Consider the following 22,369-nt stretch of genomic DNA (forward strand, 5'->3'; position numbering starts at 1 on the left):
TAGCCATCAGGTAAAATTTGCACACAGCTACAGATTTTCAGTTTCATGATATACAGTAAATGTAAAGACAGACTACTAGCCCTGAGACTCTGGGCCTATACTGTATCTCCGATATTGTCACTCCTTACCAAAAAAATAAGTTTATTCAAGTGTGCTATTAGTATACTTCTTTTAAACTTAAAATAAGAGAGTATGCTTTCAGTTTACTTTTTATGTACTTATCAGGGATATACTTAACAATATTATACTTAAGTATCCTTAGCTTATACCGACAAGTATACAGAAAAGTCTAAGTGTACTTGGCAAGTATACAGAAAAGTCTAAGTGTACTTGGCAAGAATAAAGAAAAGTTTAAGTGTACTTGGCAAGTGTACAGAAAAGTCTAAGTGTAATTGGCAAGTATATAGAAAAGTCCAAGTACACTTGGCTTATACTGAAAAGTATACAGAAAAGTATAAGTACATTTGGCTAACTACTATAAGTCCACTTAAAGAAAACTTACAAATACTTGCAGTAAAAACTATTAAACTAGTAGTTTACTGAGAGTATACTTTAAAGTGTATTTTAATAAACTAAAAAGTGGGCTACAAGTATACAACTAGTAAGCTAACAGTATACCTATAAGTTCACTTGTAGTAATTCATATTATAGTTACAGTAAAAAATACAACTTTGATGTAAACTTACATTTAAAGCATATTTAAAGTATACTTTTATAAATTAAACAGGTGGCCAATTTAGTCCCAAGAAGTATTGAAGTAGTACACTTAAAAGTATACTACTAATACATTGATATTAGTATACTTATTACATAAAGTATACTTGGGAATATACAAGAACTATACTTAAGTTTATTCGCAAATAAAGTTGAAGTATACTTCTTTTTGGTAAGGGTCCTGCCTTGAGAGACCCCCAACACAAGTGGCTCGTCTTCTTCTTTAGTGGGAAACATTGCAGATTGCAAGTTCAAACAAATCACTAAATGTCCTCCAGTCCAAGGGAGACCTATGGCAGTTTCAGTTTTCAGGATTTAGCCATTAATATACAGATGCGTGGTGGCAAATGAGCAGCTTTCTCATGCTTATGAGTTACATATGAAACTTATTCAATGAGAATTAACATAATACTGAATGAAAATCACATAACTCTTTCTGATTCTCAGAGAATCTCACAGTAATATCTTGGCAAAACTAAGTTTTATAGCAATCTGAAGGACATTTTCTTCCTCCAATAATGTAATTCACAAAACACTAAAAAGCTCAAACGACCAAAGGCCAAACCTTTCTAGGTCAGTGTGCCCTACCCTGCCCTGCCCTGCTCAGGCAGTCTTTTGCTTTCATACACACAATACAAACAATCACAAATTCTAAATAATTGGCATGCATAGACCAACAAGACAAGTATTTAATCTCATCACATAAAATACCTTGAGTGTGACTAATCATTTATATTTCGCAGCAGTTTGTGCAGTGTTGTTTAAGTAAAGGGCTAAGTTATCATCTTGATTATCACAATATGCAAATACGAGAGCAAGACAGAGTTTAGTGAGAACATTTGGCAGTCAATGTGGGAAAAAGGAGTGAATATACCACACATCAACTACAGCAGCAATGCAAAGTGAAGGCAAAATCACTGACTGGGGTTCATGTGCATCAGATTAAAAACACTAGCTGTAAATTCAGATAAACCAGTGGCCATATAAAGAGTTATATGGTAATTGGTTTGTAACCAGTAAAACCTTTGCATCCCAGGGTACAACAATGTGTCATAAACAAGAAATGATTTTACCCAGGACACCAGCTGAATGTCTTTATTATGACGTAGGATAGAAAACAAGCAGCAATCGATGCCAACGAACATGTTTAACTTTGTTATTCACACTGTCAGTCACATATACTTGGTACATCAGTGCATTGGAAACCACACTTGTGTGTATAAATGAGGTTTATTATTGTTGTTCATAAACAAACAAAATGCTCAATCAAAATCATATTTTGCAACTCCTCAAGATGCTCTATTCTTATGAAGAAAAATAGTTAGAGCTCACATTGGAAGTCTTTTTTTTTTACAAAACATTTGGTATATTGTTAAGTACTGTGTTGTGTTTGTTTCTGTTTATTAAGTATTGTAAGGTTAATGTGAGGTTTTTTACAGTACAATTTGTTGATGACTGACGAGGACAATCTGTGACCAGACCTGAGCAACAAGTGCGTCCACTTAACAAACTGTTTTAGTAAGCAGTTTGAGCAGAGGACGCCTATGAACACAGTGTTCAAATGAGTGACCCAGTGTGAGGAAATGTGCGGAGGAGCTACGCATTGACAGTAATCTTACACGTCATACTTAATTAATAACTTGCACACAATGCCTTCACATTGTTATAATGCATCACATTAATACAATATCATTATAATCTCCCTGTGCCAGTTCTTTTGGGCGGTATAATAATGAAGGGTGTGGTAAACAAGCCTTCCAGGAAGGACTGTCAGTCATAAGTGTTAACAATGTTATCCTGCACCTTGCAGGTGACCTTTCCGCACATTCAGGTGTGGCTAATGATGATCATTTCTGGGAGGCCTGTTGCATTGTTTGAAAGGCTTACTTCTGGATGTGAAATTATCCTGATGCTCTGGTCTATCCAGTATTGGGAAAAATTAAAAAAGATACTTAAGGTAAAGTGGTGATCCCATATTAAAAAAAAGTAAATAAAAGTAGAAGTACTGCTTTCAACAAATTAGTAGACATAAACATCTCGGGCCTTTCTAGGGTGACCAGGTGTCCCAATTTATGAGGGACTGCACATCATTTTTGTCCCACATCCCACATATTGAGACAATATCCCACATTTTCATTGGCTCTAGTTTTCAAAAGTCAAACCACTCCAGGACAGACACATCTTAAAAATCTGGCTTTTATCCAGTGGTTGTGAAGAAAGCAGTGAAGGCTGTCATCACGGGGCTGTGTTTGCTGTCAAACTGTGCACGCGTGGGTCAAGTGCAGGTTGACCTGTCACCATCTTTGCTATGATATGCCCAACGGAGAAAATTGCGAGTGACCGCAGAGTCACACGCTGTGCAGATTTGGGCAGAATATGATGGAAACTACCACAAAGAAAAGGAAGAGCAGCAACAACAAAGGATGTGATGAAATTTGCCAGTTATTTTTCAATCGTACAGAGGGTGAACACGAGAGGTATAGTCAAAATTGTAGACTACCTCTAGTAACTACTACTGGTAACGTGTCCCACAATGTCCCACACAAATATACTTTGTCCCACATTCGGTCTGTTGGGATCTGGTCACCCTACCTTTATCTCAGTGTAAACATCATAGGCCTAGACAGCTTCACAGAAAAGCTTTAACAGAATAAGATGATAAATAGCCTATGCATAAATGATACAGACAGACAGCTTGGAATAATAAGATTCCTAAACTCTATGTTTTTTCAAACAAAACTACTACTGTCACTATTAGGCTACTGTTACTACTAACTGCACATAGCCTACATGTAACATTAAAGGGACTGGTTGTAAGAATCAGAAATGCTTGTTAACAGCGACACCTGTGGCCGTTAAGTCAACGAAAGTCAGCGCCGGGCTCGCGCTTGCTCACTCTACATAGACATGAACGAACATCGCTCAACACAGTGAGACGACACACGTCAGCTAAAACCACAATATCACTCTATATTTCACCTGCTTGGCAGTAATGTTAGCTGACCAGACGAAGGTCTCTCCATGAATCACTGCTGATCCTAGTGTTGGCTTTTCCTGCCTCAGCCTCCCGACCGCGGCCGGAGGAAACAGGGAAGACACCGGCACCCAGTCGGAGACGATAAAGTCACTCGCTGCGGAGCCCCGTCACTTCACAAGACACGGGAAACCTCTGTTGGTCTGGAGGAGCTGCAGCAGTTATTTCTGCACAAACGTCCACTGTACATTCACTAGATATTCTCAGAGCTAAACTAACTCTTTTGCAGTGTGTAGTGTGCGCACATGCACAAGTGGAGCGAAATAGCGAGAACGAGCGCTGTGTGTGAGTGAAGGCAAGCAGGCAGAGGAACAGAGGAGCAGAGACTCCGGCCCTGGAGACCAAAGCTACGGTCTCCCCCGCGGCCAACACTGTTTAACCGACGGGCTTCACTAGATATAACTTTGCGGTTTTGGTGCTTCCGTGTAGTTTGTGTTGGAGTCTTGTCTGAACAGCGTAGCCAAACGTGAGCGCGCATGGGACACCGACCCGGATTGATTTATACGTGTAAGAAGTTACAAACAGTCCCTTTAATGGAGTAGGCCTAAAAAACTGCAGTGTTCTCATTGAAAGGTACAAAGTATGACCTCTTAAAACAGCTAAAAACACTAAAGAAATGTTTAAAAAGATTTCCTTTGACACTTTTCTCGAGTAAACATTTTTATAGTTTGTAACAATTAAATATATTTATATCTATGTATTTATTGGTCACATTTTGTTTTAGGAAAGCAATGTTAGGAAAGCAAAGTTTAAGTCAAGCCTGATGTTGCCTTACACATAAATAATGATCCCAGTCATTTCCACACAATGAGGCATACAGCTTATTAATTAAACACTGGTATCGGTTTTGCTATCGTATTGGGACTGAAAAAGTTGGATCGGTGCATCCCTAGTTTGGATTTTGTTCCCATCCTTAAATTCATATTTACTAAGGTTGTTTTAAAGTTTAAGAAGTTTTTGTCTTAAGCCCCTTTCACACATGCACTTAACTTTATTACATCTCTCATAATTTTAGCAGCATTCATCAAATATGAAAAAATGACAAGAGTCATTTTTGTGTGATAGTTCTGGTAATTTGCCTACACAGGATTTAGAAACCTTTCCATAACTAAATCACTTTTTTTTAATCATATTTGCTCCAATCTTGCCTACTTCAGCTTTAATGAAGTTTAGGCTTAACAAAACTGCAGTGTTCTCATTGAAAGGTACAAAGTATGACCTCTTAAAATAGCTAAAAACACTAAATAAAATGGTTAAAAAACATTTCCTTTGACACTTTTTCTTGAGTAAACGCGTTTATAGTTACTTTCCATTTTAAAAAAAACCCGTTTGTTTAACTAACTACATTAGTTTTAGATTGGACTACATTTTCATGTATGAAGACTACAATTTTTCATGTATGAAGACTACAATTCCCAGCGTGCTCACTTCCGGGCTTGGAGTGTCATTCCAGCCAATCAGAAGCCTCGTAGGATTCCTGGCAGCTATGTGGGGCACGGGGCCAGCACGTCTAGCCAGCTCGAAGTGCCACGACTTCACAGCAGAGCACAGGATCCTCCAGCGGAGAGAAGAGGAGAAGGAAGAGCACTGGGAGAGAAGAGAAAGAGAGCTAGTTAGCTAGATAGATAGCTGGATAAATAGGTAGTCATACAGTCTAACAGTTACAAGTCAAAGCTGTCTCCTTTCCCCTTGAAGCAAGCAGAAGTAAAGGTCGTCATCAGCAGAGAGAGGTGAGTGGGAATGTTGTATTCATCAGAGCTAGCTTGGGAAGCTAACTACTGCTAACTCCTGAGCTAACTACTAGCACAGAAAGACAGTTAAAGTTATCTGAAATTATTCCTTCACAAGCTATTTGTTCACAGTTTTATTACAGCTTCTGGGGGTGCTTTTTTGTAACATAAAACAACACTTTATGTTCCATAATGTGCAGGGATGATAGCCAAGTTCATTGATTCATAGTGTTAGCTGCAATGCTAGCCTGGAAGAAGTCATGATTGAAAGCATAAAAAAAATACTTTTTGTTTTAATGCATATTTGCATTGATAATAGGGTGTCTCTAATGTTGCACACACTTTAGAGGATTTCTTTTTTTTTTTTTTTTTTTTATAAAAGTTGTGGTCTCAGATTTGTAATTTTAGTTTGATATTAAATGAACTATCTTGGAAGTTATTGGATAAATAAATCTATTATTATTCATTGGAATAACCTACAGTGGGTGCATTAGTACATGGAATAGTCTTCAGCTAAAATTAAAACTTGACTTTATTAAGCCATTAAATATGTAAATGCATAAAAATTACAATTACTTTTTGTTTTAATGCATGTTTGCATTGATAATGATGTAGTGGTGTAATGATGTAATGTTGCACACATTTTAAAAGCCTTTTTTTAAGGTTGTGGTCTCAGTATTGTAATTTTTAGTTTGATATTAAAAGAATCTTGGAAGTTTTGGAAGTGTTATATAAATACATGTAGGCCTATTATTTGATTATTATTATTATTATTATTATTATTATTATTCATTGGAATAACCTACAGGGGGTGCATTAGTACATGGAATAGGCTTCAGCTAAAATGAAACCTATTGACTTTATTAAGCCATTTAATATGTAAATGCATACATTTTCTTTTCCTTCAATGACTTTCATTACTTTTTGTTTCAAACATACTGTAAAGCATGAGAAATATAAATGCAAACTTAACACAAACGTGCAGACTTGTTTTATTACAGCTTCTGGGGGTGCATTTTTGTAACATAAAACAACACTTTATGTACCATAATGTGCAGGGATGATAGCCAAGTTCATTGATTCATAGTGTTAGTTGCAATGCTAGATTGGAAGAAGTCATGATTGAAAGCATTTTAAAAATTACTTTTTGTTTTAATACATATTTGCATTGATAACCATTTAGGGGTGTCTCTAATGTTGCATGCATTTTCAAGGCCTTTTTTTTTTTTAAGTTGTGGTCTCAGTATTGTCATTTTTAGTTTGATATTAAATGAACTATCTTGGAAGTGTTTGTGTTAAAGTAAAGTATGGACCAAAAAAGTCTGTATGTTTGTTTTAAGTTTGCATGTATATTTCTCATGCTTTACAGTATGTTTGAAACTACAAGTAATGAAAGTCATTAAAGGAAAATAAAATGTATGAATTTACATATTTAATGGCTTAATAAAATCAATAGGTTTCGTTTTTGCTGAAGACTATTCCTTGTACTAATGCACCCCCTGTAGGTATTCCAATGAATGAATGAAAGCCAGATTTTTTTGGACTTCAAAGGCTATAAATGTACATAACTGTTACACAAGTAAGTTTGATCTTATAGTCCTATCTCTCATGGACCTTGAAATGCACTTTCATCCTCAGAAAGTCAGTGTTCTTGAAGTCATATTTCTGAGTTTAATCTATGGTGGAGATGCACTGACGTGTGACATCACAGATAAGCAGGCGGTACAAACTCTTTAGTTGTGGTCTCAGTATTGTAATTTTAGTTTGATATTAAATTAATAATGCACCCCCTGTAGGTACTCTAATTAATAATAATAATAACACATTTATTTATATAGCACTTCTCAAAACAGATGTCAAGAAGACAATAAAAACAGATAATTAAAGTAAAAGATATGGTAACTGCTAAAACTTAACATCACAGAACATATCAATAATAATAGAAGTGGTAAAATGGTATGACAAGTTGATAAAACAAATATACAGTATATATAAATATATATATATATATACACATGCGTCCAGAAACGGATGTATACATACATATATTTATACCCTTCTACTTATAGGAATGCTATCCTAAAAAAAATGTGTTTTCAAAAGTTGAATGAATGATATTTTGGACTTAAAAGGCTATACATTTATATAACTGTTACACAAGTTAAGTTTCATCTTATAGTCCTATCTCTCATGGACCTTGAAATGCACTTTCATCCTCAGAAAGTCAGTTTTCTTGAAGTCATATTTCTGAGTTTAGTCTATGGTGGAGATGCACTGACGTGTGACATCACAGATAAGCAGGCGGTACAAACTCTTCCTCTTCACTTCTAGCGATTAGACCCTGCAATGAACAGGGACTCTGGACTCTTGTTTCGATCATGCTTAAATAGCTCAGCAGTTTTCCTGTACCGTGTCACGATGTTTTTTTTTAAAACTGTAAAGCTCCACATTCATTTGCATTTATGTATTTTCTGATGTGATACCATCCCTAACCATAATATAAATTTGGCTATAACTGATAGTGCTGCAAGAATAAATCAAAGAAGGGGTTTTTAGTGTCCCTAAGCTGCTATCTACACTCGGCCAACTTTCCTCCCCTGCAGGCTAAACATTCTGGTTTGTGACAGGATCCTCCGAGAGCCTTAAAGGGATAGCTGAAAGATCCTTTAAGGGATTTTTTTTTTACAGGGCAGGAAATGAACACTAACCACCAGCCAACTGCTGGACTTTTTTGCAGTTGCTGGCAATGTAGTGTTTGTCTGAAACCCTTTTTTCCTCTGTGGTTTGGATTACTGATGCACCGATACCAATACTGGATCGGATATCGGTGACAATGGGGACAATTGTTTCTGTTTTATGTTTATATACTATACACATTATGAACTCTTATTTTAATTCCTGTTTGTGTTTTGACCAATTTGTTGCTGCATTAAACAAGGTTTATTGTAATTCCTGTTAATTTTGAAGCTTTTTTATCAAGTTGCTGGTGTACGATTTATTATTTAAATAATAAATAACAATTAAATAAATTTATATCGATGTATTTATTGGTCACATTTTGTTGAACAAAGTTAGGAAAGAAATGTTTAAATCAAGCCTGCCTTACACATAAAAGATTGATCCTAGTCATTTCCACACAATGAGGCATACAGCTTATTAATTAACACTGGTATCGGTTTCGCTATCGTATCGGGACTGAAAAAGTCGGATTGGTGCATCCCTAGTTTGGATTTTGTTCCCTGCCTTAAATTCAAATTTACTAAGGTTGTTTTAAAGTGTAGGTAGTTTTTGTCTTAAGCCCCTTTCACGAATGCACTTAACTTTATTATATCTCTCATAATTTTAGCAGCATTCATCAAATATGAAAAAATGACAATGGTCATTTTTGTGTGATAGTTCTGGCAATTTGCCTACACAGGATTTAGTAACTTTTCCATAACTCTTTGTTGATGGCTGAACATGAACTATAGCAGGAACATTTACAGAAATATGAGAGATATGATGATGTTTGTATATGTAAATAAAATAATCTTTATATTAACTATAATGCTTACTCCTCACACTCAAATGGACATTTTTGTGTTTGTTTTAAAAGATATTTTCGGTGCATTTCTGGGTGTATAATGCAACCAAAACAATGTGGCTATTTGCTGATGAGTAAAATTACATTTTCATACAGTACCACTGTATTTTAGTTCACGTTGTGCCACCTTACCGCAGTAGTGTAATAATCCAAAATTATAAAAAGAATGTGCAAAGAAATGTAAACTGTTAAACATTTTATTTAATCGTATTTACTTTGGCTTAGTTTGTTTTCAGTGCTTGTACTTAACTCAGAAAGCTATTGAATCAGTCATTGTTTGAGATTTAACTATGAGGGTGAATTTGAGCTGCATGAACACATATGTTTTATCCGAGGTGGAAGTAAGTGGGTTTTGAGCAGCTGCTACTCGTCACACAGTTTGCTGATAAGATTTGCTGGTGTGTATTATGCAGCCAGCCTCAATGCACAAGTTTAAGGGGATAACAGTGACACCTTGAGGCTTTTGAAAGGAAAGGCTGTGGTGGTTCTCCAGACAGCATTAATCATAGTTCTATCTCATCAGCTGCTCTGTTAATACAGCTGTCAGTTCAGGTTCATTTTGCCTAGGCATATATAATACTGGTGGTGATATTACAGTTTTGACTTACTTATTATTAATAAGTATGTGAACTTCTTTCTCCCCTCGTTACAAATCTCTGGTCTGTCATTGTCCACAGCAAGCAGTTTCTTTAGAAAAACATTCTTTTTTGTTAACTGTTTTAACAAGTCTGCCGCTCTCTTTTTAGGTCATCTGAAATTGAACAATGGATATCTACGACCCCCAGACCCTTGGGATAATGGTGTTTGGTGGTTTCATGGTGATCTCTGCTCTCGGGATTGCTCTTGTCTCCACCTTCTCCATGAAGGAGACCTCTTATGAGGAGGCCCTGGCTAAACAGCGCAGGGAGTTGGGTAAGATACAGTCAACTCGCTCTGACAAAAAGAAAAAGGACAAGGTGTCTGAGAAGAAGGGCCGTGGGAAGAAGAAAGAAGAAAAGCCCAATGGAAAGATCCCAGAGCCTGAGAAACTTGAAGAGGAAGTTGAAGCTGATGAAGTCATTGAGGCTGCCGCTGCCCCAGTTGTAGCTGCTGCTCCTGTACCTGAACCTGAACCTGTCCCTGCTCCTGAGGTTAAGCCAGCTGCAGCGCCGGCACCAGCAGACACCCAGACAAAGCCTGCTGCTGAACCAAGCCCTCCTCTTGCTGAGCCCTCACCTGCACCCTCACCAAAAGAGAAAAAGAAGAAGAAGGTGGCTAAGGTCGAGCCGGCCTCTACCCAAACAGCCCCACTCCTGGCTGCCCCTGCAGCAGTCAAGACCTCCGCAGTCCCTGCACCAACCCAGGCCCCCGCGTCTGCCCCGACTAAAGCAACCGCTCCATCCACTGCATCTGCCCCAGCCAAGACTGCCCCTGCATCAGCCAAGACTGCCCCTGCATCAGCCAAGACTGCCCCTGCATCAGCTAAGTCTGCTCCTGCATCGGCTAAGTCTGCCCCCGCGCCCACCAAAGCCGCTGCAGCCCCGGCCAAGTCTGCTACAGCCCCCGCCAAGTCTTCACCTGCTCCATCCAAGACTGTCGCAGTGCTGGAAGCTGTCACTAAAGACGTCCCAGTGATGGCCGTGCCCCCAGTGGGATCTCAGCAGGCTCCTGCTGTTATAGGAAAAGTACAGGAGCCCAAGAAGAAGGCCTCCAAGAAGAAGACTGAGCCTGGTAAGCAGATAAGTTTCAGAGATATCTATTTATCATTTTGCAGTTGGAACTGTACATTTCATCTTAGAAAAATTAAAATAAGATGTTTCATGTTCTAGTTCTATAATTTAGAAGTGGTTATTAGAGATGACAGTTTCCAAAGTGTTGAAATCACTTGATTATCACACAGATAATCTCATCATGGGAAGAGAATAATACAGATGGCTCATCAGTCTTAAGGATCCTGTCTGTATTGTGCATGATGAAGGCTCTGAAGGGTATCAATCACATAATCTGCAGTTTTGAGTGTGGCCACTATGCCAAAAGGGCAGCACAGCTGTCTTTCCCTCTGTCAAATTTCAATATTCTTACACTGATTTATAGGGCTTTTCAAACAAATAACCTTTTTTTTTTTTTTTTTTAAATAAATTGTAAAAGCTGCCTGATGTTTGGTCTGCACTTATAGAGGACTGCCGTTATTATGCTCGACGTGTAACAGGGTTATTATAGTAAACTGAATCTAAAATGAAAATAAGCAGTGAAAAATATTTTTAGTAAACAATATCCTTTTAAGAAAAACTAAGCTGAAACTATATTGCCCGGTTAAAAATCTAATAAGAATACAAATAAACAAATTAATTTCAATTTTTTTTTTTTTTTTAAGCTATAATATGGATAAAAAAGGAGACGGCATGAATTTCTGTCAACTCTTGTGACTTGACATTCTAAGAGATGACGCGATGCTGCAGTTGCTTCACTAAATTAGCGCGAAAAGTAAACAGTATGGCCATTCCTACACAGTTCTCCAACCATGTGTTTTGTCTGTATATGTAGCTACATACTTCTGAGACAATATACCTGGCCCTAACAAAAAAAAACTACTGTAAAACTAAATATATTAAAATAAAACTACACCTTTCTGAAAAACTAAAACTAGCAAACACACTCTGAAGACTAACTAAAACTAAAATAGAATTATAACTAATTGAAAATGTCAAACTATTATAACCTTCATGTAGTCTGGACTTGGTGGTGTCCACATCAGCGCCCACAAACCCTTCTCTGCACATCAAGGATCAAATTCACTGTAGTCTATCAATACGTTGTTACACTAGAACCGCCATTGTTAAATTAGCCTTCTCCTTTGAAGTGAAAATGGTTGTCTAGGAAGGAACTTCATTAGCCCTAACACTGGAGATAGCACTTGAGTGTTTGGAGGTGGAGTGGTGGCATGTCTGTACAGTTGAGTTACACATGCATACACTCAGGATCTAAGGCAGTAATACCCTGTCAGTACTGATGAACTTCCAGCTGTGTACCCGTGGAAAGTAGTGCCAATGGCAGTTGTGGGTAATGTCTGGCACTCCGCTCTGGAGGGCATAGAGCACGTCAGCCTGTCCAAACACCACTGCCCTGTTTTGTTAGCTGACAAAGGCTCTCAGTGCCCTGACAATGGGTAGGGAGGGGAGTGGGGTTCTCCCTTGCCTGAGGCTTGTCTCCGCCTGGTGCCACAGTGCCCCATCACTTTGCCATCCGAAGCTGCCCAGCGCCCCAGACCCAAAGGACAAGTCGCAACCTTGTCCTTTTCCTGAGGCAGTGTGGGAATTCAGACTTCACCGTGACAGCCTAATGAGCTTTAAAACTGTCTGAAACAACCTCCTTATCTTACATGACATGTTTTCCTCTTTAGTGGCAGCGGTGGATTCTGCTGATGCTCCTCTGTACCTGCCCTACAAGGCTCTGGTGTCCACTATCAGTAGCATGGTGTTCAGTGAGGGAGAGGCTCACAGGCTCATCGAGATCCTGTCTGAGAAAGTCGGCATCATTCAGGACGCCTGGCACACGGTAATGGACACAGCAGTCAGTGATGATAAAGGAAAAGGCACCTGTTAAACTCGCTGGAGTGTACAGGCACTTGATAGTTCACTGAATGGGACTTGTAGGGAGACTCACTTTATTTTTGCTGTCTTTCTGTGTTTTCAGGCCACTCAGAAAGGAGACCCCATTGCCATGCTGAAGAAACAACTGGAGGAGAGGGAGAAACAGCTGGCGGCTGAGCAAGAGGATGCTACTGCGGCAAAGAACCGTCTCAGAGAACTTACCAAGGTTAGACGTACAAGTGTCTCTCACATCTGTAAAGCTGCAGAGGGTGCCATACTCCTGCCACAACACATCATCTGGTCTATAGCCATGCTGGCATCCCTTTGAGACTCTTAATACGCATAGCATGAAAAAATAATATTCTAGTTAGGCAAAAAGTGTAGTTTGGCCTGAAGGTGGCAGCGGAGGGAAACGCCATGTCGTTGAACATGAACAACATTTGGATTGCAGTCCTCTTTATCTTTTGTCCTGAAGGTGGCACTAGAGGAAAGTTAACAAGGTGACTGTAATACACAGGCCACATCTATTAAGAAGCATTAAGGGGCTCACTCAATTTCAATGTTAAGTATCTCATGTATTATCTATGTCAGCCTATGGGTGGCAGCACATGAAAGGGTCTATTGTTCACAGAAGCATTTTTTACATTTATGTGTCATCATGTTGGCACTAGAGAAACAATATCTGAAATGGCTCTTTCTTTGCTTTTTAGCCACAGACACAATGCACTGAATCTGAATTTGCTCTGGTTTTTCAGGAGCTGTCTGCTGAGAAGTCCAAGGTGACCAGTGTGGAGACGAGGCTGAGTTCCCAGCTGAGTAAGAGGGAGCAAGAAATGATCGCTCTGCAAGCACGCATGCAGGCCAGTTACCAGGACCATGTAGCACAGACCCAGGGGCTCAATGCAAAGGTCAGTTCTGTCATACACAAATGCTACAGTTTCTTAATTCAGATGAGTACATTTGAGTTTGCTTTTTTCCCTTTTATTGCCGTCCTGGCTTCTATTTGGAAGTGAAAATGCATTTTGTCCTCTTTTATAATTTAGTTGTCTTGACGATGATTTAGAGCAGCTGTCCAAGATGTGAGAGTCCAACATGGCTGGTTTAACTTTTAAAAAACTTTAAAATAATTTTACAGATCGTCAGCCTGCAGGACCAGCTGGAAAAGGGCCCCAATGCCCAGCTGGCTCGTCTACAGCAGGAGAACTCCATTCTCCGTGACGCCCTCAACCAAGCCACTAGTCAGGCTGAGAGCAAGTGAGTGTTTCCCTGTAACGGTAAATGAGAAACCCATAGTGACTTGCATTTTACCTGTTACTACTGATACTAATTAAAGTAATAATTACAGTACAGTGTGTACAAATTCAAAGGCTCATATGTTTATGAGACAATTGTCCTGACTCTCCCTGTGTCTCTCCTATGTGTCTTTCATTCTGTCCTCAGGCAAAATGCGGAGCTGGCCAAGTTGCGTCAGGAATGCACCAAGTTAACCAAGGATCTCGGAGAGAAGACAGAAGCTCTGCTTGCTGATGACCACGTCAGGAAAGGGCTGGAAGCCAAGGTCTCCACTACAGAGAAGCAGCTCTCCCTGCTGCAGGTTGGCCTGGCCTGTGGGAACACCACATCATCTCTATTATGAATTACGTCGGACGCGATCAAGTTTCCACATGGAAACAAATTTATTCCATCTTTTTTGCTGTTTCTTGTTGGAGCAGCCAGTTAATCACAGCATCTCTTCAAAAAGCAAGCTTAGACCTTTCCCACCTTTACACCAACCCTCTAATGTTGTTGAAGTTTAATTGCCTTGTAATCACGTAGCCGAGGGCTTGGCTGGAATGTAGCCACACGATAATGGGGCTGCAGGGAAAATGTGTCTCAGCAGCACCAGCTGGAATGTGTGCGTGTCTGAGCACCTCAAGCCGTCTGTAAACGGGCTGTGAAAGAGCAGGATCGGTCTTCTGGTATTTACGACACATGACTTACATCCCTGTCTTACATTATCTGTTAATTTGCTGTTCTATATATATATATATATATATAAATATACCATCAGCCAACACAGTCACTCACTGATGGAATGCTGTTGGTCTGAACTATTACGGGTTACGTGGAGCAAGTGAGTCGGCACGTCCTGACAGTCAAGTGTGCATTCAGTTAAATCATTTGCTAACAGTTTAAGGTCTTCAAACATGTTATGCAATAGCTCAGGCTGTCAGTCAATATACAGTAGACAAATAATGCATCATTTCTAATTTCTTTGACTTGAGATGAGTTTCGCTCCTCGTGTGAAATGTGTTGTTGGACTGTCAGCCTTCTGTTGTCATCAACTATCAATTAACTGCTTTGTAATAGAAGCACAGGCAGGCTAATCATCTATAATTCCCTTCCTGTTCAAAGAACTTCTTACAAGACACTTCCTTTAAAAAAAAAAAAATCCCAAACATATTCTTGATAAAATGTCAATTTTAATTTTCTTGTTACTCAACCTCAAACCAAATTATATTGTGATTGTGGATTATCTGTGAATATTCTATTTAATCTTTTTCTCTGAATGTGTCGCAATATATTTCAACAGAAAAGCACTGATATAGTGAATCAATGCTGTCAAGTAAGATTATTTTGTGAATCTTTGCCGCCCCCTGCTGTTTGACACATCTTCATCAATGTTGTTGTCAGGCCAGCCATGGTGAGAGTGAGCAGGCGTTACAGAGGAGATTGGAGGAGGTGTGCGAGGAGCTCAGAGCCACACAGAGTAGAACCAACAGCCTGCAGGCCTCTTTGGACAATGCCCAGCAGGACAACAGCGCAATCGCAGGTAAGAGAATGGAGGAGCAATGTCTAAATGGTTACCAGGTGTCAAGGCTTAGGAGTTGGCATCTTGATGGTGAAAAAGAAACATGAGAACCAGTGGCTATATCACAGAATATAAAATATGGATCAAGTTGTGAGTGCTGTGATTTGTCCCGGCAGAGGTTCAGGTGCGTATTGGGGGACTGGAGGCTGAGGTCAGTGAGCGCTCTGCTCAGGTGGAAGCGCTCACCGCCCAGCTGGAGGAGACACAGGCAGAGAAAAGCCAGCTCGTGCAGCAGGTGGCCTCCATCAACTCACTGCTGGAGGCCAATCAGACCAAAAAGGAGGAGGATAACGATCAGGTAGGACAATACTCTCTCATTTCTGAAATAGCCACAGACGCTTGACCACGCAGTCACCCCTAAGGATGTTTTGTTATGTCTGATTCGACAGGTGAATGCTGCAGAGGTGGAACAGCTAAAGCTCAGGTAAGTGTGTGAGCCTCCTTTCTTCAGAGCCAACATCATATCCAGAGCTGTTCCTTGTATTGATTGAAATGCTCTGCCCCCCTCTGCAGCCTTCAGGAGAGAGACAACCAGTTGAACACTCTTCAAGAGGAACTGAAGCAACTGCAGGTGAAGCAGGAAGCTGCTGTAAGTGTTTCAAACATCGGTTGTTGGATCTACTATCAAATAAAATCACTTCTCCATTATTCAGGAGAAATATATATATTTTTAGGGCTGTCAATCGATTAAATAGTTAATCATTATTAATCGTAGTATTTAATACTCTTATCAACATGGGAGTGGGCAAATATGCTTGCTTTATGCAAATGTATGTATATATTTATTATTGGAAATCAATTAACAACACAAAACCCGTTATTATCGTGTTAACTTTATCAGCCCTAATATTTTTTTAATCATCCAAATCTGCAGAGTGGCACTGCTAATCCCAAATAATGTATTGTTTTAACAGGAGAACACTATTGTTGGGCTAGAGCAAAGAAATAAGAGGTATGGTGTTTTTTTTACTATCCATGTATTTGACTCAAATTTTAATGTATTTTCCACACTGTTGCTCTCTGCTTATTTATAGCTAATCCGAATTGTGTCCCTTTTTTTTTTTTTTTTAGTGAGGATGCCGGCCTCATCACATCGCTTCAGGATGAGCTTAAAAACCTCAAAGAAGAAATGGTGCAACTTAACAGCACACCAGTAAGTGTGCTTCTCGATGTGTTGCGTGATTCTTCCTCTAGAGCTGCCCTGGAGAACAGAAAAAAAAATGATCTCAGTGAGTGACTCATTTGCATGTCCATTCTGTTTCAGCAACCAGATAGCTCCACAGAGCTGGAACTACTAAAGAGCAGGTAAAATAATCTTGTTGAATGAAAAAAAGATCAGTCTCACATATTGTCAGGTCTGTTGTAGATGTCAGTTTTGACTATGTTGTTTTTTTTGGCTAGCATGACTGAGAAGGATGCCCTTGTCTCATCGCTACAAGAGGAGCTGAGAGAAAGGACGACCACTGATGCGGTAAGGCTCTCTTTACACACTCAATTGAGCCGGTTTTCCTTCTTAATCACCTTCCTGATTATGACATCGGTTGTTTTAGCAGAGCGTTACGGCGGAACTGACAGCTTTTCAATCTGAAACCAAAGAAGCTCTCCAGACGCTCTTCCCACAGATACCCGTAGAGACAGAGCAGGTAGGAAAAACACATTTCTCAAGAGGATTTGCTGAATGATCTTTTATTCTGACGGTCATTATTCTTGCATTATAATGTGCACATGAATGATTTATGTCTGCTTTTTCTCCTCACTTAGTCCAAATGGTTACAAGTATTTACGCAGAAAGCTCAGGAAGCTCTCAGCCAACAGAGCCAGGAGTCTCAGTCAAGCACAGCGTCGCCTGTAAGCCACAATTTTATACACTCACTTAGGATATACTGGTTTGAATTAGCCCAGCAGAAGACGTTCTGAATGCGTTTGTCCTTGTCTCAGGAGCTGCTGGAGAAACTGAAGGAGGCCGAGGAGAGCCATGGCTCACTGCAGGCTGAATGTGACCAGTACAGGATAGTCCTGGCTGAAACAGTAAGTGATTGGGGAAACAGTCCTGTGAATATGGGGTAAATTTCTACAGCTCATTTAATCCTGTTTCCCTTCTCCTTTTAGGAAGGAATGCTGAAACATCTGCAGATGAGTGTGGAGGAGGAAGAGGTGGTATGGAAGTCCAAGATGGCTGACTCAGAGGAACAGCTGAGGGTGGTAAGTTATAAGACCTCATTGAAATCACTAAGCGTTGGAGATTTTTTACACCATGTGTGGGTACCCCTTCCTCACAATAGTCCCTCTCACACATTACCAGGCTTTAGAGAAAGTCAGCAAGCTGGAGGCAGAAAACCAAAGTGCAGAGCAGGTGAGGATTTTTCCCCGCACACAGTTTAAATTGATGTAAACTAGCAGGTTAGAAATGTGTGCGGCTACGTAAACCAGTTCATTTTGGTTCTCCCTGCAGTTGAAGGAGCAGATGATGCTTTTGGAAGCCCAGCTGGAGAAGCAGTCAGACAACCAGGGGACCTCAGAGGAGATGGAGCAGGTTAGTGTTGTATTTTTATTAGGGCTGTCAATCGATCACAAATTAATCACACATTTTTATCTGTTTAAAATGAAGCTTAAAGGGAGATTTGTCAAGTATTTAGTACTCTTATCAACATGGGAGTGGGCTTGCTTTATGCAAAAGTATGTATGTATTTATTATTGGAAATCATTAACAACACAAAACAATGACAAATATTGTCAGGAAACCATCACAGGTACTGCATTTAGCATACAATCATAACATGGCAAACTCAAGCCCAACAGGCAACAACAACTGTCAGTGTGCTGACTATGACTTATAAATCATAAAGTGGGCAAATGAAATTGAAAATGTAGCATAAGTTTGGAGCGTTATTTAACCTCCCTTGCGACAAGCTAGTATGAAATGGTTCGTACCAATGACTTCACTCTGAGTCCACTACAATCTAAAAATCCTAAATTGTGGTAATGTTTGACAGCCCTAATTTCTATGAGCAAGTTCCCCTATTAAGGAGGTGGCCTTGTATATTATTTGCATTTTTAATTTTCTTGCATTTCAAACATTTTTACTCCAACATTATTTCAGGGTAATTTTCCACCTTTTTATTGATTGAATAATATTGTCTTTTAAAGTTTTGTTTAATTAATGAAAAATTATTGAAATACCAAAAGAATTAGCAATCTACACTTGATTTAACTCTGTGTGGGGGTTGTTTTTATGAAATCCTAGGTATCAACCTCTCGTGATGCATTTAAAACTAAACCTGTCTGACATCTGTTCATGTCTCCGCTGTACTCTGTGTTCAGCTGAAGCTGCAGCTGTCGGAGTATCAGAGCCAGCTGGATTTGGCCCAGAAGGAGGCCCAGGCGCACAAGGAGGAGCTTGCACAGGTGACTTTACTGACATAACATACTTCCCCGTCATCCAGGCGACAATATTTACACAGTCATTCCTCAGTGTAACTGAGGTGAGAGGGGAGATATGTTATTTATGAGATGTCAAGAAATTTGTGGAAATGCCTCTTTAACCTACACAACCATCAAAGTGCGGTGTCGGTGACGTGTGACACAAAGGGGATTCACGGACGGGAGGTTATGTAACCAGTGCCGGCTTCCTGTTTCAGGTCACAGAGCAGCTGGGCGAGATCACGATGCGGGTTCAGCGAGAACAGAATGGCCCAGCTGAGGCTCAACCCAGTCAGGTCAGGGTGCAAAGGTCACAGGGCACCCTTCACTTCCTGTCAGAGAGTACTGGACAGTGACTAGGACACTTCTTCTAAGATCTAAGATTTGTTTTTACTTTACTTCTCAAATGAGCCTCAATTTAGTATAAAATCCCAAAGATAAGTTATGGATTTGTTACTCTGTAATTATTCTTCTTTGTGATCTGGCTCAACACGTCATCAAACCCGTGTTCTGAATTGAGGATGTGGCCACAATACACAGATACTGAGTGACGCATGACACTGGCAAAAAGCCGTATTTCCAGTCTGTCCAGTATTCCTCTGACACACATCTAACCACTGTTTGCACTGACTGAGTGGAAATAGCTCCAACCTAACCTCTCTGACTCTAACCTCTGCTTCTCTCACCTTTTTCAGCATGCTCACTCTTCCTTTTGTTTTCAGATATTTGTTTGTACGATTCTTAACATCAACAGAAAGTTTGTGTTTGACTTTCACCTGAGAGGCAACTAACTTGGCACACAGGTCGAGCAGCTTTTGTGCGTGTGGGTGTGTCGTGCTGCTGCTTTGTCACAAGAATGAGCCCACAGACAAGGATGTGTAGGCCATTTGTCTGTGCGAGTGTTATTTATTGTTTGTCTTCGTTCAGTTCCAGAACGAGTTGAGTCAGACGACTGAGAAGCTGCACGGGGAAGCGGCTCAGAGACAGCAGCTTTCCGAAGAATTTCAGCAGGTAGCGGGTAGCATTGTTGATGCACCCTTTTTAAATCGTGTCATGCCAGAGGGTGACTAATAAACTCCCAGTGGATAACATCAGTGTGTGTTGTCAACTTCTAGGCCCAGAAGACTATAACAGAACTTCAGGCTCAGTTGGATCTTCTGAACGTTTCTGCAGAGTCACCACAAGCTGACACAGAAGATGTTGCGCAGCTCAAGGTGCGGTAACAAACGTCACCCAGAATCCAAACGTTAACTGTGATTAATGCTTTTATTTTTATGAATCTCATAACTTGCAGAGTATCTCAGATTGACAGGCAATATGTATTTATCTCACACAAAAATACATGTCAGTGTATTATGGATGGTTTAACAGCAGACGTTGATCTGGCACATTATAATTGTGCGGCAGCAATTAAAATGACCTGAGTAGTGTCCGAAAGTGTGTTTTCATTTTGCCATTGAGCTCAATATATAGTCCTCTACATAGAACACCCTAGATAGTGAGTAGGGAGTAATGAATGATTTCGGACACAGCCCATGTGTTATTTATTTAATATTGAACACTTTAGATCTCTGTATTGAGTCTCCTTTTTGCTCGGTGCTATGAAGTAACGTTTGCTGTTGGAACAGGAGCGCCTGGAGAAGGAGAAGAAGCTGTCCAAAGACCTGGGCCAGGCAGCCACCAAGCTTCAGCAGCTTCTCAAAGCCACTCAGGAGCAGCTGACCAAAGAGAGAGACACAGTGAGAACACTACAGGAGCACCTGGAAGGAAAGGTGAGACAACCAATGTGGAAAGACTAGGGCTGTCAGAGTTAACCCGATAACAACACGTTAAGGCAAATTTGTTTGAACACCACTAATTTATTTAACGCTTTAACTTAATCGATCTTTCACAGGTTGTAGCGGGCTCAGTTTTAAAATTAGTGAAGATACTGGCATCATATGAAAGTAGAACAACTAAAGAATCCAGTGGTACCAACCATGTCATACTAGCTCGTGCCCACTTAATGATAATCACATGTTGTTTTGGTCAAGTCAGCACACTGACACACTGACAGAGGTTGTTGCCTGTTGGGCTTGAGTTTGCCATGTTATGATATGAGCATATTTGTTATGCTAAATGCAGTACCTGTGAGGGTTTCTGGACAATATGTCATTGTTTTGTGTTAATTGATTTCCAATAATAAATATATACATACATTTGCAAAAAGCAAGCATATTTGCCCACGTTCAGAGTATTAGATACTTGACAAATCAAAACATGTGCGATTAATCGCGATTAAATATTTTAATGGATCGACAGCCCTAGGTAAGACTACACATAAACACTGGTAAGTTCAAATTGTCTTAGTATGCTTGTCAATTCTGACTCTATATTTCTGTTTTCAAGGGAGAATACGTGGAGCTGAAGGAAGGAACATCCGTCTGAGAGGAAGTTGACCGCAGACACTACAACAAAAAAACTGCCAAATATGCCTTATGATTACCATAGTTATGCATTCCAAAACTATTTCTTTCTTGTACTGTAGTTTGATTGCATTTGTTGCAACTGTAGGAATCAAATGTATGATATTATGAGCATTTTCAAAGTAAGATCAGTGGAGATGATCCTGCTACAATCTTTATTGAAACCCACATTCCATCAACAATTCTGGCTATGTCAGAAGTTATTTATCCCCCTGCCTTATATTCCAGACATTTCCCCATAGTTCAGTGTTAAAAAGGGAAACCGATTGTACGTCAAACGTACATCAACCTGTGCAATTACTTTGTATGTCTTTTCTATGTGGTTGAATGATGGGAACATTTTTATGGTTCAGTGTTTCATTACCTTTTGGGCCTGCTTTCCTCTGTAGCCGGCTGCCAATTACACGCATCAAATTTGTATGAATGAATAAACTACAGTGTAGCTCTATATAATTCCTGTTCAGCGTCTGTGTCGCAAGTTACTGTGAAAAGGTGCAACGAGTGCAGGCAGGAAGCAAAGGAAAAGTTGGTCACTGTGTATTTTGACATAGTTTCAGATCCGGTGTAAATCAATCAAATGGAAAATCTGCAAGTATGCACATACTGTACTACTGTACATCTGACTCATGACATTTAAAGGGGAACTATGTACATTTTCAAAATTGTCTAAAGCTGGGCATAACTGAATGATTTTAGCCCGTTTCTGGCCCAAATTTTGAGCCGAACCGAAGACCGATTAACTCCCCCTGACCGTCTGTCAGACAGTCGGATGAATTTGTGACATGTCAGAGGCTCTCGCATTGGTGAAGCAGAGCCACGAGCCGATTCCCCAACGTTAGTTCATTTTTTCTACTTTTCTTACAATCAGAGTTTGGGTATCAAGATAACAATGTACAATAGATATTGTAAAACGTAGCTTACCTCCAATTCGCTCTTCAAAATGTACAAGCCATATTGTCCACGTCTTCCTAACCACCTGCCAGAGTATATACGCCGGCACCTC

General features: G+C 39.8%; 1 protein-coding gene across 5 annotated transcripts; it reads left to right on the top strand.

Moving 5' to 3' along the window:
- The first annotated feature begins 5,258 nt into the window (after positions 1-5,258).
- rrbp1a (ribosome binding protein 1a) lies at positions 5,259-21,825 on the top strand. Of its 5 annotated transcripts, none has more exons than XM_037782270.1 (27): positions 5,259-5,476; positions 9,808-10,771; positions 12,441-12,595; positions 12,734-12,856; positions 13,386-13,538; positions 13,766-13,884; positions 14,071-14,224; positions 15,304-15,442; positions 15,598-15,779; positions 15,871-15,905; positions 15,995-16,070; positions 16,396-16,433; positions 16,553-16,634; positions 16,746-16,786; positions 16,883-16,952; positions 17,032-17,124; positions 17,243-17,329; positions 17,420-17,509; positions 17,591-17,683; positions 17,784-17,834; positions 17,934-18,014; positions 18,803-18,886; positions 19,120-19,197; positions 19,829-19,912; positions 20,017-20,115; positions 20,530-20,673; positions 21,290-21,825. In XM_037782270.1, exons 2-27 carry the CDS (start codon positions 9,826-9,828, stop codon positions 21,326-21,328), a joined length of 3,336 nt encoding a protein of 1,111 aa, XP_037638198.1. In that variant the 5' UTR covers positions 5,259-5,476; positions 9,808-9,825; the 3' UTR covers positions 21,329-21,825. The 5 variants fall into 5 exon arrangements, with proteins under 5 accessions (XP_037638198.1, XP_037638200.1, XP_037638201.1 ...); XM_037782272.1 differs by having other exon boundaries at positions 5,259-5,474; positions 9,806-10,771; positions 16,749-16,786; XM_037782273.1 differs by having other exon boundaries at positions 5,259-5,474; positions 9,806-10,771; positions 16,749-16,786; positions 17,035-17,124.
- The last annotated feature ends 544 nt before the right edge of the window (positions 21,826-22,369 follow it).

Source organism: Sebastes umbrosus, chromosome 10 (genome assembly GCF_015220745.1).
Source record: "Sebastes umbrosus isolate fSebUmb1 chromosome 10, fSebUmb1.pri, whole genome shotgun sequence".
Lineage (NCBI taxonomy): Eukaryota > Metazoa > Chordata > Actinopteri > Perciformes > Sebastidae > Sebastes > Sebastes umbrosus.